The sequence below is a fragment of the Scyliorhinus canicula genome, chromosome 2 (assembly GCF_902713615.1).
Source record: "Scyliorhinus canicula chromosome 2, sScyCan1.1, whole genome shotgun sequence".
Classification (NCBI taxonomy): Eukaryota; Metazoa; Chordata; class Chondrichthyes; order Carcharhiniformes; family Scyliorhinidae; genus Scyliorhinus; species Scyliorhinus canicula.
In genome coordinates, this window is record NC_052147.1 from 106,884,485 (window position 1) to 106,897,704 (window position 13,220).

General features: G+C 40.4%; 1 protein-coding gene across 6 annotated transcripts in view; it reads right to left on the reverse strand.

Moving 5' to 3' along the window:
- Positions 1 to 13,220, reverse strand: part of pcnx1 (pecanex 1) — a 356,856-nt gene that overhangs the window by 131,008 nt on the left and 212,628 nt on the right. For all 6 annotated transcript variants that reach the window (XM_038784415.1, XM_038784439.1, XM_038784431.1 and 3 more), the window contains one exon: positions 3,869 to 3,950. In XM_038784415.1, the coding sequence (XP_038640343.1) occupies positions 3,869 to 3,950 (82 nt within the window). The remainder of the gene's footprint in view (positions 1 to 3,868; positions 3,951 to 13,220) is intronic.

Below are 13,220 nucleotides of genomic sequence, written 5' to 3' on the forward strand. Positions count from 1 at the left end.
CTGTTCCAATAACTTTGTCCTCTTAATTTTAGACTCTCCAGACGTGTGTTACTATCTGGCTAGAATGATAGGTGTCTAATTAATTCAACTACATTTTTTGAGTTGATCATTAGCACAATGGCTAGGGCAGTATCGATGGATATATTTTGTTGAGTGTTTATTATGTATTGTGTCTATGCCAGGTGAAAAAGAGCTAGGCAGCCTAATTCCACTTCTCAGCTCTTGGTCTGTAGCTCTATAGGTTACAGAGCCTCAAGTGTATATTCAAGTTCCTTTTTAAATGTGTTGAGGGTTTCTGCTTTGACCGCTCTTGCAGACAGTCCAGACGGCCATTGGAATTCTGCAGATGGACCACGATGCACGATCAAGCACTACTGAAGTGAGATTGTAGTCCAATTGAAGGCTTTAATGAACAAGTAGTTACCCCAGCAGCTCTGGTACAGAATGACTGCTGTGGGTGAAACACAGACTCTTATGCTCCGCCTGCTGGGCGGAACCAGCAGGCAGGTTCTACCACTCATACTACAGTATAAGGTACATCCCACCTAGGTACCGCGATACCCCTCATATAACCTACCACAGGCCATAAATTTAAAGTTAGAGCTGGGCATTTAGGAGTAAAATCAGGAGAGCTTTTGTCAACAAAAGCGATGTCTGCAACACTCTATCCCAGGCTTGTCCAACGAACTGCCCATGGCTCTGAGGTGGATAAAGAGTGAGTAGGGGTGGTTCTGCACGTGAGGGGCAAATTGGCGCATGAGGAGCGTTGAGAGTGTAAAGGATGGTGAGAGTCGAGGGAAGGCTGAGAGTGTGAAAGGGAGACAGTGGAGGGGAAAGAGACAGAAAGAGAGAGGGAGGGAGTAAGAAGGGGAGAGGATGTGAGGGGAGTATGTGAGGGGAGCGTGTGAGGTAGCAGAGTGTATCCACAGGACTGGCTCACTCCTGGTCTCAAGAGTCCCATTCACCCTCTCCCATACAGCAAAAGGCATTCTCATCCACTTTCACAGTGGGTGAGGGTGAGTGAGTGAGCATCCTAAGACTGGAAGTGAGTTGGAAACGCATACATCCTATTGCATTCTAATACTCATCTTTAATTAGAACATAGAACAGTACAGCACAGAACAGGCCCTTCGGCCCTCGATGTTGTGCCGAGCAATGATCAACCTACTTAAACCCACGTATCCACCCTATCCACCTACTTAAACCCACGTATCCACCCTATACCCGTTACCCAACACCCCCCCCCCCCCCACCCCCAACCTTACTTTTAGGACACTACGGACAATTTAGCATGGCCAATCCACCTAACCCGCACATCTTTGGACTGTGGGAGGAAACCGGAGCACCCGGAGGAAACCCACGCACACACAGGGAGGACGTGCAGACTCCGCACAGACAGTGACCCAGCCGGGAATCGAACCTGGGACCCTGGAGCTGTGAAGCATTTATGCTAACCACCATGCTACCGTGCTGCCCAAGTTATTACTCTTTTTTTTTCTTGCTCACTAAGTTGTTTCTTTTCATACCTCTGTTTTTTATTTTCCAATTCACATGTAATGTCGTGCCAACTTTATCTTACCAAAATTTTCTCATCAGCCCCTTGAGTGAGAAAAATGTTGAAATGTATCCCGCCCCACTTCAACATGAAAAGGTGGGGCAAGTTTGCTCTACCTATATGATTGAGATTGGTGGGTCAATAATGATTGAGATTGATGAATATTTGGTAGATAATGGTCATGAGAAATTGAGCTGATAAAAATAATTGAGGTGCAGACTTTTCAAGTCTAATTGAATAGGCTGTATGGGCTTTTTCCTATTTCTATGTTCCAGAAGCTCAGGTGAATTCATTGTTGGATGTACCCTTCAAATGTCCTTTGAACCACCTTTGCAATTCAGTGCTCTGAAAAATCTCAAGCTGGATTGTGGAAGTTTGCTAATGATGATAATAAAGGCACAAGTTTGGACCCATTGGGTTCTTCTTAAAATATGGGCCAAACCTTCTGAGCAACAGCAATGATCGTCAGTTGCTGCTGTGATTGAAAATTCCCTCCACTTTTGCGGGTCTTGCTTGTGCATGGCAAGTTTAAAGGTCCAGCTTGAAAATTAATGAATAATGTTAGTAAATAGATGAAAACGGATGGGTGAATGAGTGGGTAGATGGTAAGGAGGTAGGGGATAGGGTGGATGAGGTGCCAGGTTGGGTGAGTGGGTAGTCAGGTTGGGGAGCTAGGTGGGTGAGTGATTGGAGGTGGGTTGTGTAGTTACTCAGATGTTAGACGAGGTTTAAATCCTTGTAACATTTCCTGGGTAACTACTCAGGTGAGCACATTGGCACTGTCTGAAGTCTCTGACTCTTAACTCGGAGGCAGAGACATTCGCAGAGGATCTCATGGAGCAAGGAAAGTGCCCATCTGAGGTTCAAACTTGAAAATATGTTCGAACTCCAGCAACCCAGAGACTGGAAGATTTCGGCTGTCGCCTCAACATGTTCCTGCAGCCATGAAAATCCCAATCATAGTCTTCCCTCGTCTAATTTCAATTTAAAAAAAATATATTTTTATTCAACATTTTTGCTAAATACATAACAATAAAACAGTAAAACAGTAAAACAACTTAAAGTAACGGTATCCACACCCCCCCACCCCAACAGCTCATCTACTTTCTCTGATAACATTCCAAAATCTATGTGATGAAATCCATACCACATGTTTCTCATTCAAGCAGAATTTCCCTTTCCGTCCTGGATAAAGGATCCCAAATAACTTTAGGTCTTCCATTTCAAACACAGACAAAATTAAACTTCTCTCAAATTACTTTGGCCAGCTGCAGCCACAAGTAAACTCTAAACTAATTCACTACCTTCTACAAACAGCTGAGATGTGAAAGATACAAACACAGAAATTACTAGTGCGACATTAGCATTCAAATGTTTAACATAATTGTGTGATATTAGGGCAGCACGGTAGCACTGTGGCTTCACAGCGCCAGGGTTCCAGGTTTGATTCCCTGCTGGGTCACTGCCTGTGCGGAGTCTGCACGTTCTCCCAGTGTCTGCGTGGGTTTCTTCTGGGTGCTCCGGTTTCCTCCCACAGTCCAAAGACGTGCAGGTTAGGTGGATTGACCATGATAAAAAGCCCTTAGTGACCAAAAAGGTTAGATGGGGTTATTGGGTTATGGGGATAGGGTGGAAGTGAGTGCTTAAGTGGGACGGTGCAGACTTGATGTGCCGAATGGCCTCCTTCTACACTATGTTCTACGTTTATCACTTAGTGCTCTTACTTAACAGAGTTTAAAATAATTTAATTAATGCCTCCATTAAAATAGTGGAAGAAGTAATGCCATGCAAACACATTAAGCGTCATGGCTACTTCCATATCATATTTAAGGGATGTGTAAGCAAAGAATTTAGCAGAGATTTCAAAGCGTAAATTGGTCAAGGGGTTCAGATAATACAATGATTGAGAGATCTGAACAATAAAAACAATTAGCAGCTTGAAAATTACTGCAGCTTATGAAGAATGTATGCCTGATAAAACACAAAGCAATGACACAGCAACAGCACAGCATAACTGAGAGATCAGGAAACAAAAACTCAAGAGATTTATTAATGACAGCCACAAGATGTATTGCCATGTTGGAACAATACTGTGCATAATACATACAAACCTATCAGTGACTTGCGTGGTAGTTGCTCACCTTTTGCCAGCAATGTTATCATCTCAGAAAGCAATGATTTCCACGACAAAACTACAATACTTCACAAGCACTGATGTGTACAAATGAGAGCGTCACAAATCATACCGTCAATTTAATTGGGAGATTCAGAAGCTAGGATTCATTATTTTTCTTTCCCAGCCTGGTTACGTACCATATGTTGTTTGATGTCCTTCTTGCAGCAGTTTCAAAGTTCACAAGTGACATGTCACAGCCCCCTGTTTCATACAGTTTGCCTGAAATAAAACAATATGTTTAAAATACAGATCAGGAGGCAAAAACAACCCCAAACACTGAAAAAAAAATCATTTGAATAACTATGATGAGTACAGATTGGTGTTACAAATGAAAAGGAGCTGATAATAAACTGTTCAATATTCTCTGGTCCCATCTCCAATATGATTTACAGTTAACATCGGACTGGATTATATATCCCACAAAATAACACATTGCTGTGTGCCATCAAGCAAATTTCACAGAAGCTACTTTAAGCAGCAACACTTAGATCTAAACAGTAACATCCTAACCTCCTTCATTCACAAAGCAGTCATTCCATCTCTTTCATATAAATGTAATATTTGAAGGCCTTAAAATTGAGTGCCAAATTTTGTCAAACAAGGTAAGTGGTATGAAAAGTAATTTCAGCCTAACAAACCCATTCATTCCATAGAGCTATGCAACCAATTTAATTTCCTGAGGGGCTGTGAAGTTTCACATTCATGCCCTTCCCCCCACAACCCCACATACAAAAAGAATATCTAACTGTGCATCCTAAACTAACATCATTCTTTTCCATGACAGTTTCACAGTCTCTTTATTAAAAATAGCCACCAGCTGGTTGAATCTCTCTATCAAAAAATAACTGCTCAATTTCATTAGGTGTTAACAGCCAAAGTTTGAAATAGAGCTACCAAAAATACATTTGCTACCACCACATACACAAACACCACCACCCCCCTCCTCCCCCAGGACATGAGGGACAAATGCACATCTTCAGCTGCCTTAAAGTGAAATAGTAGTGGGTGTATTTGAAAAATAACAACATGGTTGATCAAAAGTGACATTTTGTGAAACCACTGTACACTAATTAGATTGTTCGATATTTCCCGTCATCAGCATTTGTAATTTCCTTTGTGTGACTCTTGCTAAGGCAACAGAAGACCATCATCAACCCCAAATCCCATCCCTTGTGCATGCTGAACAGGCTTCAATGACAGTTGCTTTGTACAAACAATATTGCACTGAACATAGGCAGAAAATAATGGAACAGAAAAATGTAGATACATGTTTCGGAAAATCTTACTGATTTTCTTCCCCACTTCCTTTTCAGTGGAAACATTTCTTTCCCATTTCCCTGGGCTACTATTTATCTCTGTGGTAATTAATCAGTGGTTTTTTTCTTCTCAAGTTTGAACACATCTTTATAGGAAAACAGTACGATAATCGGAAAATCAAAGTGCCAATAGGTTTGAATTCCCATAATTCAGATTCAAACTTGCCACAATTTACAGAATGAGTCAGTTATGCGCTTGGAGTGTGGTTCGGTCATCATGGAACATTTTGTTTTTAATGCTTGGTGAATCATATGTCATTGCTTCGTATATTTCAAAAACGTTTTTGATAGCTTCTGTGCACATCTGATCAAGTTATCATCACATTGTCCATTACCAAAGCTATGTTCAAGGATATCTGTTTTCCTCTCAAATTATTGTGTGTTGCCTTGGGACATTTTACTATGTTAAATATGCTATATAAATGCAAATTGCTGTTATAGTTGAATCTCACCTTGGGCCTTTTCCACCAACTCAAAGATTCACGAGTGCTCTGTCCTCCTTCCCATTCAGCTCCTTCTCCGTTACAATTACCTCTTCTACTCATCATCCAAACTCCTAAATACACACTCCCCTCAATGACTATTTTGCTAACTATTCCATTCTCTGTTCATCATTCATCCATTTTAGTACAAGATCTGTATCACGGTAGCTTTACCTGCTTCATACACTTCAAAGGGACATTAAAAATCTTATAATTTTCAAATTTTTCAAAGACACAGTTCCATAAAATCCCTCCAGTGCAGGAGGCCATTCGGACTATCGAGCCTGCACCGGCCCTCCGAACAAGAACCCTACCTAGGCCCACTCCCCCGACCTATCTTCGAAACCCTTGATCATGGCAAACCCACTTAACAACCTCCACATCTCTGGACACTATGGGGCAATTTAGCATGGTCAATTCGTCTAGCTTGCTTCACATCTCTGATAAATCTAACCAACTTCAACTAATAACTGTTGATCACTTCACCGTTAGTCCTTCCCATAGATCCATGGAATTTTACAGCACAGGGAATCCTATTAGAACTAGCCAGCTGTGCCTTAGTTTAAAAGTGTCCCCATATACAATAAACCAGTATTTTCAGAGGTTTCTGGTCAATGATCAATGTTGACTGTCATTACCCGTCTGAACCTAACTATGACCTCAGAATTTAGCACAAGCACAAATTATCATAAAAAGCTCAAAGTTATGGCCTGTCGCTCACTGTTCCGCAATACGCTGCATTGTGGACCGGACCAGCAAACCCACATTGCACCCCCTCACTCCACTCCCATGCCAACATTCAGAAAGAGTAATTGATTTGGGAGAACATGCCCTTCTATGCTCTCAGATCAATGTTAGAAACATAAAATGTCACGCCTTGTTCAATCAGGTGCAACTGGGGTTTTAATAGTAATATGAGCAATAAGCACAGCTGAACAACAGATCTGACCTTGAAAATATAATTATTTGTGGAATTATGTCTCCATTATGATTTTTAAAAAAAAATAATTTAAACATCTAATTTCACCAAAGATTTTTCTAGAAGCTTCTACATCACCCAATATGTATTTCCAAATCTTTATTTTACTCTGCGTAAACATTTTAAAGTGCTTTTCATTTTCTAACTAGCTGTCTGGTCTTGTGTCAGAATACAAAATTGTTGGGGCAGCACGGTGGCGCACTGGGTTAGCACTGTGGCCTCATGGCGCGAGGTCCCAGGTTCAATCCCGGCTTGGGTCACTGTCCGTGTGGAGTTTGCACATTCTCCCCGTGTTTGCGTGGATTTCGCCCCCACAACCCAAAGATGTGCAGGGTAGGTGGATTGGCCACGCTAAATTCCCCCTTAATTAGAAAAAATGAATTGGGTACTCAAAATTTAAAAAAAATATACAAAATTGTTTCTCTTCATAAACTTGGTGCCCCATCCAAGGTTGGCTTTGAAATCTGCATTGACTGATTTTTTTGTGATAGGTCATGCATTTTGCAGCTTAATTTTTCAACTATGGTCACACACTAAGCGTTCCTCTGTTTGAGGTCTGTGTAGAGAGCCTCCTTCAAACTTCAATGTTCTTCTCTGGAATTCTCTAGCTGCTGCACAATGCTTTGTCGGCTCTGCAATATCCACAACTTTCAAGTTTGAACTGGACTGTGCATTTGACGTTCCTTCCTGATACCCTGTTACTGTAATAGAAAGCTGGATTGGCAGGAATGCTGTATGCACCAGTGAGGTGATAGCCTTGACAGCATGTGTTGATATGCACAGACAACACCAGCTGAGCAGCCACCTGTGATAATATCCATGAACAGTTTTGCCCCAGGTTAAGTTTGACTTCATCAGTGAGTGGGTGGTAAGTACAAAGAGTTTGGATCTTTTGGTCAAAAGTCAAGGGCTGGAATTCTCCAACATTCCGATGCAGCTTTCCCGCCAGCAATGCACCCCATCCATGGGTTTCCTAACAGCGTGGGGTGGCTTCAATGGGAAATCCCATTAACAAGCAGCAGGAAGACAGGTCCTGCTAACAGCAAATGGTGCACTGCCGAGAAACACCTTTTACATAGATTTACATAGAATTTACAGTGCAGAAGGAGGCCATTCGGCCCATCGAGTCTGCACCGGCTCTTGGAAAGAGCATCTTACCCAAGGTCAACACCTCCACCCTATCCCCATAACCCAGTAACCCCACCCAACACTAAGGGCAATTTTGGACACTGAGGGCAATTTAGCATGGCCAATCCACCTAACCTGCACATCTTTGGACTGTGGGAGGAAACCGGAGTACCCGGAGGAAACCCACGCACACACGGGGAGGATGTGCAGACTCCGCACAGACAGTGACCCAAGCCGGAATCGAACCTGGGACCCTGGAGCTGTGAAGCGATTGTGCTATCCACAATGCTACCGTGCTGCCCTAACCTGGCTGGGGGACTGGAGAATCCCGCCTAAGATCTTTGAAAATGAATGTTTTTTTGGCCACAAGTTGTTAATTCTAAAATTTATATGTTAAGAGTTGAGGAAAGAATGAATCTGAAGCCAGCCTGTACCTCAAGACAGATTTATTTCCAACCCTGCGGAGTAAAGATGCAAACTCTCCCAGAGAGTGTGGGCTTTTGCTATACTATGCAGGAAAAACAAAAACAAAAAATTATAAAAATTTTCAAACAAAAACTATAGGCTACCGCTGGATTTTAAAATAAAATTAGAAATTCCAAGATGGCGCCGGATCATGGTGACTCTCTGTGAGCTCTCACCTAAAGATCCTCTTCCTACATCTTTATAATCGTTATTATAGTATATTCTATGCGTTCATGTGTGGAGTTATCTGCCAGGAAGCAGAACAATACTTTTCACTGTACATCAGTACATGGGACAATAAATAAATATCAAACATTCCTTGCAACACCCAGTGTTAATACCTTTTTGTAGTGTTGTAATGAAGCCCTAACTTCCCCAATTGGAGACAGCTACTCTTGATTACCAACTTAAAGCATGCACTCTACTGCATAATTCCAACATAAAGTCAGGGGTCGACTATTACATAAGAGTGACCATTACTCAAGTATATAAAGTAAACTGCGAGGGTGTGTAGAGATTTGCAATTGATGCTAAATCAGGTGACCTGACAAACTGTGATGAAGAATGCATTACAATGACGGAATGCACAGACACTTTAGAAGGCCGAGCATTTATGGAACCGGTCTAGTCAGTGAACATAGGTGTGAAGAGGTGCATTTTAGGTTGAAGAATAGAGTCTGGAAATACAATTAAAAATGGTAAAATTCCCAACGTAGAAGACAAACAGAGAAATCTAAAAATGCAGATTTGCATATTTTGCAATGCAGTACTACTGGTGGAAAAGTAGTAAGAAATGACGTGTGATTCTGAGGTTTTTTTTATAAACCTACTAAAGACTAAAGCAAGGGAATGATAACAGTAATTTAATACAGCCTCAAAAAAAAATTCAAATGAAGGCTAGGTTAAAATCTAGTTTGGAAGTGGAATTATCTGGCAGGAACAAAACCCCAAAATAACTTTTTTGAAGGGTAAATATATAACATTAAAAGATCCAGGAGCAAGTAGGAGAACTGGGATTAGATTAGATGGCTCATAGAATTAAAAAGCATAGGCCATTTGATCCATCTCTTTTGAATACCATGTGGAAAATACAGCATAGACTGATGTTTCTGTGCAGTAACATTCTAGCACTGGATAATGAAATACATCAGTGTTGCCTCTTATTCAGCAGCTTGACAGTCAACCCAACTGCACTAAAAGGTGCTGGAGGTTTTAAAAGTAGCCACAACAGTGAACTGTGGTAGGTTTATGGTAATGCAGGATTTAACGATTAGCAGTTGTTTAATTGACAACATTTATGACATACAGACTTGGTGCCGAGTAAGTTACAACAAATGTTCCATGTTGAAGTTATTTAAGGATAAGCATAATTAAGTTTAGATTGACTATTATAAACAAGAAGCATGATTATTGATAAGGAAATTGACTCCAGAGTTTTACCATGTGCTGGCTATTTCAGATTCTGTACATGGCAGAGTTTCTGAATTCTAGCATGCATTTTCATTGCTCATTTTCACACAAGTAGTAAAAAGAATCCAGTTTTGATGTGCCATTTCTCAGACAACTGAATTCTTCTTTACATACAGGTTAAAAGCATCAACCAGACCGACTAATTGGAAGGGCATGCTTTAAAAATACTTGAACAATTCCTGGGAATAGAGTACTCTTAAATTTAAACAAAAAAAGTGAGCACAAACAGATAGCTTATTTATTCCTCCACTTCCCCATATTGTGTACTCAATATGGTCAGCTGACCCACTTGTACTGCACAACAATAATCTTCCGCCTGTACCATTATAACCATTTATTTTGGTCACAGCATCCTTTTAGCATGTTATCACAAATTGATCAGAGCCAATGTCTTTAAATGCAACTACATATTGGAAATGCCTTTCTTTTTTTGGCTTTTCACTTCCATAAACCAAGCAACGTTTCACTCAAGTTCATTCTGTACCAACAATGGACTCAACCCGAGCATAGGCTCGCTTTTCAACAATAGTTTTACTTTCAAACATAAAGACAAATAAGTAACTGTCAATTAAAGTTAACTGAGCACAGAAGAAAAAGCATTAATATTGATTTCTATTCATCCAAGAAGCCCCACAGATAAAGGGAGTTGAGTAACTCCTTAACTGAAACAAAAATAAAACAATTTGTGTCAACACCAATGTTTTAAAACACATTTAAAGGTACAGAAAATCTTAGAACCTTGAAAGATGGCTAAAGTCACAAAGGTCAGCCCGATTATGAAAATTCAATGAACTGCTAAAACACCTTAAGAGTTGTTTACCTGCAGTACAGTATATATTTTCCATAATTCCCTCCTCATAAATGACAACATGACTAATTTGCCAAGGATGTGTAACATGTTTATCTTGATTCCACCTGACACTTAAAAGTCAATGCCTTTTTGTGAATAATCAGTTCCACCATGCTGGAATATCTTTTAAAGGGAGTAGGAGGACTGTTCAAATTACATTTGTAATGTCAGCAGCAAGTACTAAAAATGTTTTAAAGTTAAACACAAACAGGTTTCTACTTCTGCTATTTTAGAATTGACTAATTTAACAGTATTTTCCATGGTCCACTTTGTTGCTCAAATGTTACTGCAGTCAACAAGAGGGGTCAAAAACAGTAACAGCTAATGGATCATCAAGTTTCATGGAATTTTGCCTGGATGTTGAATGCTACATTCTTCATGCAAACACAAAGAGATCCATCAAACAGCTAAAGCAAAACACAACACTTTCCAAACATTTTTATAACCCGTAATAATTACGATACCAATAAAATTAGCAAAAAATCCAAACCAGTATAGACTAAACGCAGAAAATGCTGGGAAAACTTAGCAGGTCTGGTAGCATCTGTGGAGAGAGAAACAGAGTTAATGGCTGGAAGCTGCTGGTGTTATGCCGGCGGCACACTTGCACCGCTCGGACCACGATTTTCTGGGTGGCGACAAGTGAATTTAACGGCGGGACCAGAAGATCCCTCCACCAGCCAATGGGGGAACACCTCCCTCCGCCGCGAAATATGCAGCGTGATTTGCAGTGAATCCCTCTCAATGTTTCAAGTCCTTATGACTCTTCTACAGGCACTGCCAGACCTGTTGAAATTTTCCCAGCATTTTTTGTTTTTATTTCAGATTTACAACATCTGCAGTATTTTGCTTTTATTTTAGCCCAAACACAGCTATTCACAGCAGTGAATGATAAAATAATTTCTTGCACTGACCTCCAAATGGGAATTACTAATAAGAACAAAGTACAAACTCAATTTCTCCATTAATCATATTATGTGGGACACAAAGCAGACAACAAAAGCATAAACTGAACTTAGATATATCAAGTGAATTCTAACAACCTCTATGTAAATATATAAAACTAATTTATTCACAAAATTGCAACCAACTTCCATTATGATGCTGCTGGGGAATGAATAATTATGTGTGGTTCAATTTTATCCTGAGGATTAGCAGAAGACATACAAGAGAAATGGACTGACACTGATTCTACAATTCCAAATGAATAGTAGAAGTAAACAGAACATCCATTTGCTGAAGACCAGCGCTAGATGTGTCGACTACTTGTGCACTGCTTTCAAACTTACTCTGCTCATAAACACAAATTCAAGTCAAGAAGCTGAAGACCAGGATAGCGATCAATAATTTGCCAGCATTCCTCCCAAGAAACAGACTTCATTTTGGGAGCAGAAGGGAAGGGTAGAAGATGTGTTTGTGGGGCATGTGTAACACTGTGTAGAGTGCATCCTGCAATGCAAAGATGTGGGTGTACATGAGCAATTATTTCTGGGGTTTCATGCAGAGGAACCAAGTAGAAGCTAGGTGCTTCCTTACGGAAAGAAGGGTGAAAAAAAAAAGAGATCTGCATTTTATACAGCACTTCTCAGTACCTCCAGATGGCCCGAAGGTCTATACAGTCAATGAAGTATTGATGAGATATGGTTGCTGTTGTAATGAAGGAACCATGGCAGCCAATGTTTTTGTAGCAAAGCTCCATAAATAGCACTGCAATAATCATAGAATCATAGAAATGTGCAGCAAAAAAGGAGGCCATTCAGCCCATTGAACATGTGCTGGCTCTTTAAAGCACAGTCATGTTTTCCCCCATGTCCCCACTTTTTGTCCGTAATCGTGCAATTTCCTCATCTTAAAATGCCTGTCCAACTCGCCTTCAAAATTATGTATGAAATGAGCTTTTACTTCCTTTGCAGAGCGTTTGGCCAGCGGAGTGAAACTATTTCTCCTCATCTTTGATCTTAATCTTTTTCAAAGATTTTAAATCTATGCCACTCAGACGCAAGTTTTTCTCCATAGCAACATCTCTTATCATCTTGAAAACCCAATTACGTCACCACTTAACCTACTCTGCCGTAAAACAAATAATCCTTTCTTTTCTATTCTCGCCTCATAACTCTAGTCCCTCATCCCCAGTAATTTCTTCACAAACCACCTCTGCTCCCTTTTAATGGCTTTTACATTTTTCCTGAAGTGCAATGCCCAGAACTGACCACTATATTTGGAGGCTGAGTCACTGTTTCATAAAGTTCCAATACGATCCTTTTATTTTCATATTCTGTGCCTCTTACAATATACAGTTTTTCCACATTAGTCCTCTCAATGTACATTAGTTCTGAATTCTCTGCACTGGACTCAAGCTGACATGTTTTGCCCATTTAACAATTCTGAAATCTGTAACTATTCTCATTGTGGTCTGCCACATTGTCAAGTATCTACCATCTTCAAATTTTATAATGCTGCTTCTATAGCCAATGCTAGACCGTTCATAAAAAATACAGAGAGTAATGGGCCCAAAGCTTTGGGAACACAACTGAAATGCAAACATCATTGCCCTTTACTTCCGGTTAGTGAAGTATCATGCTATTTTTAAATTATGTTGTCTGACTGGTTAATGTTGGCTATGACACAGAGACAACTCCCTTGCTCTTCTTTGAAATAGTGCCATGGAATCTTATATCTCCACATATTAGGGCAGACAAGGGTTCAATTTAACAATGCGTCTCATCTGAAAGATAGCACCCCAGTCAGTGCAGCACTCCCTCAGGTTTGCACTGATATGCCAGGCCAAATTTGTACTCC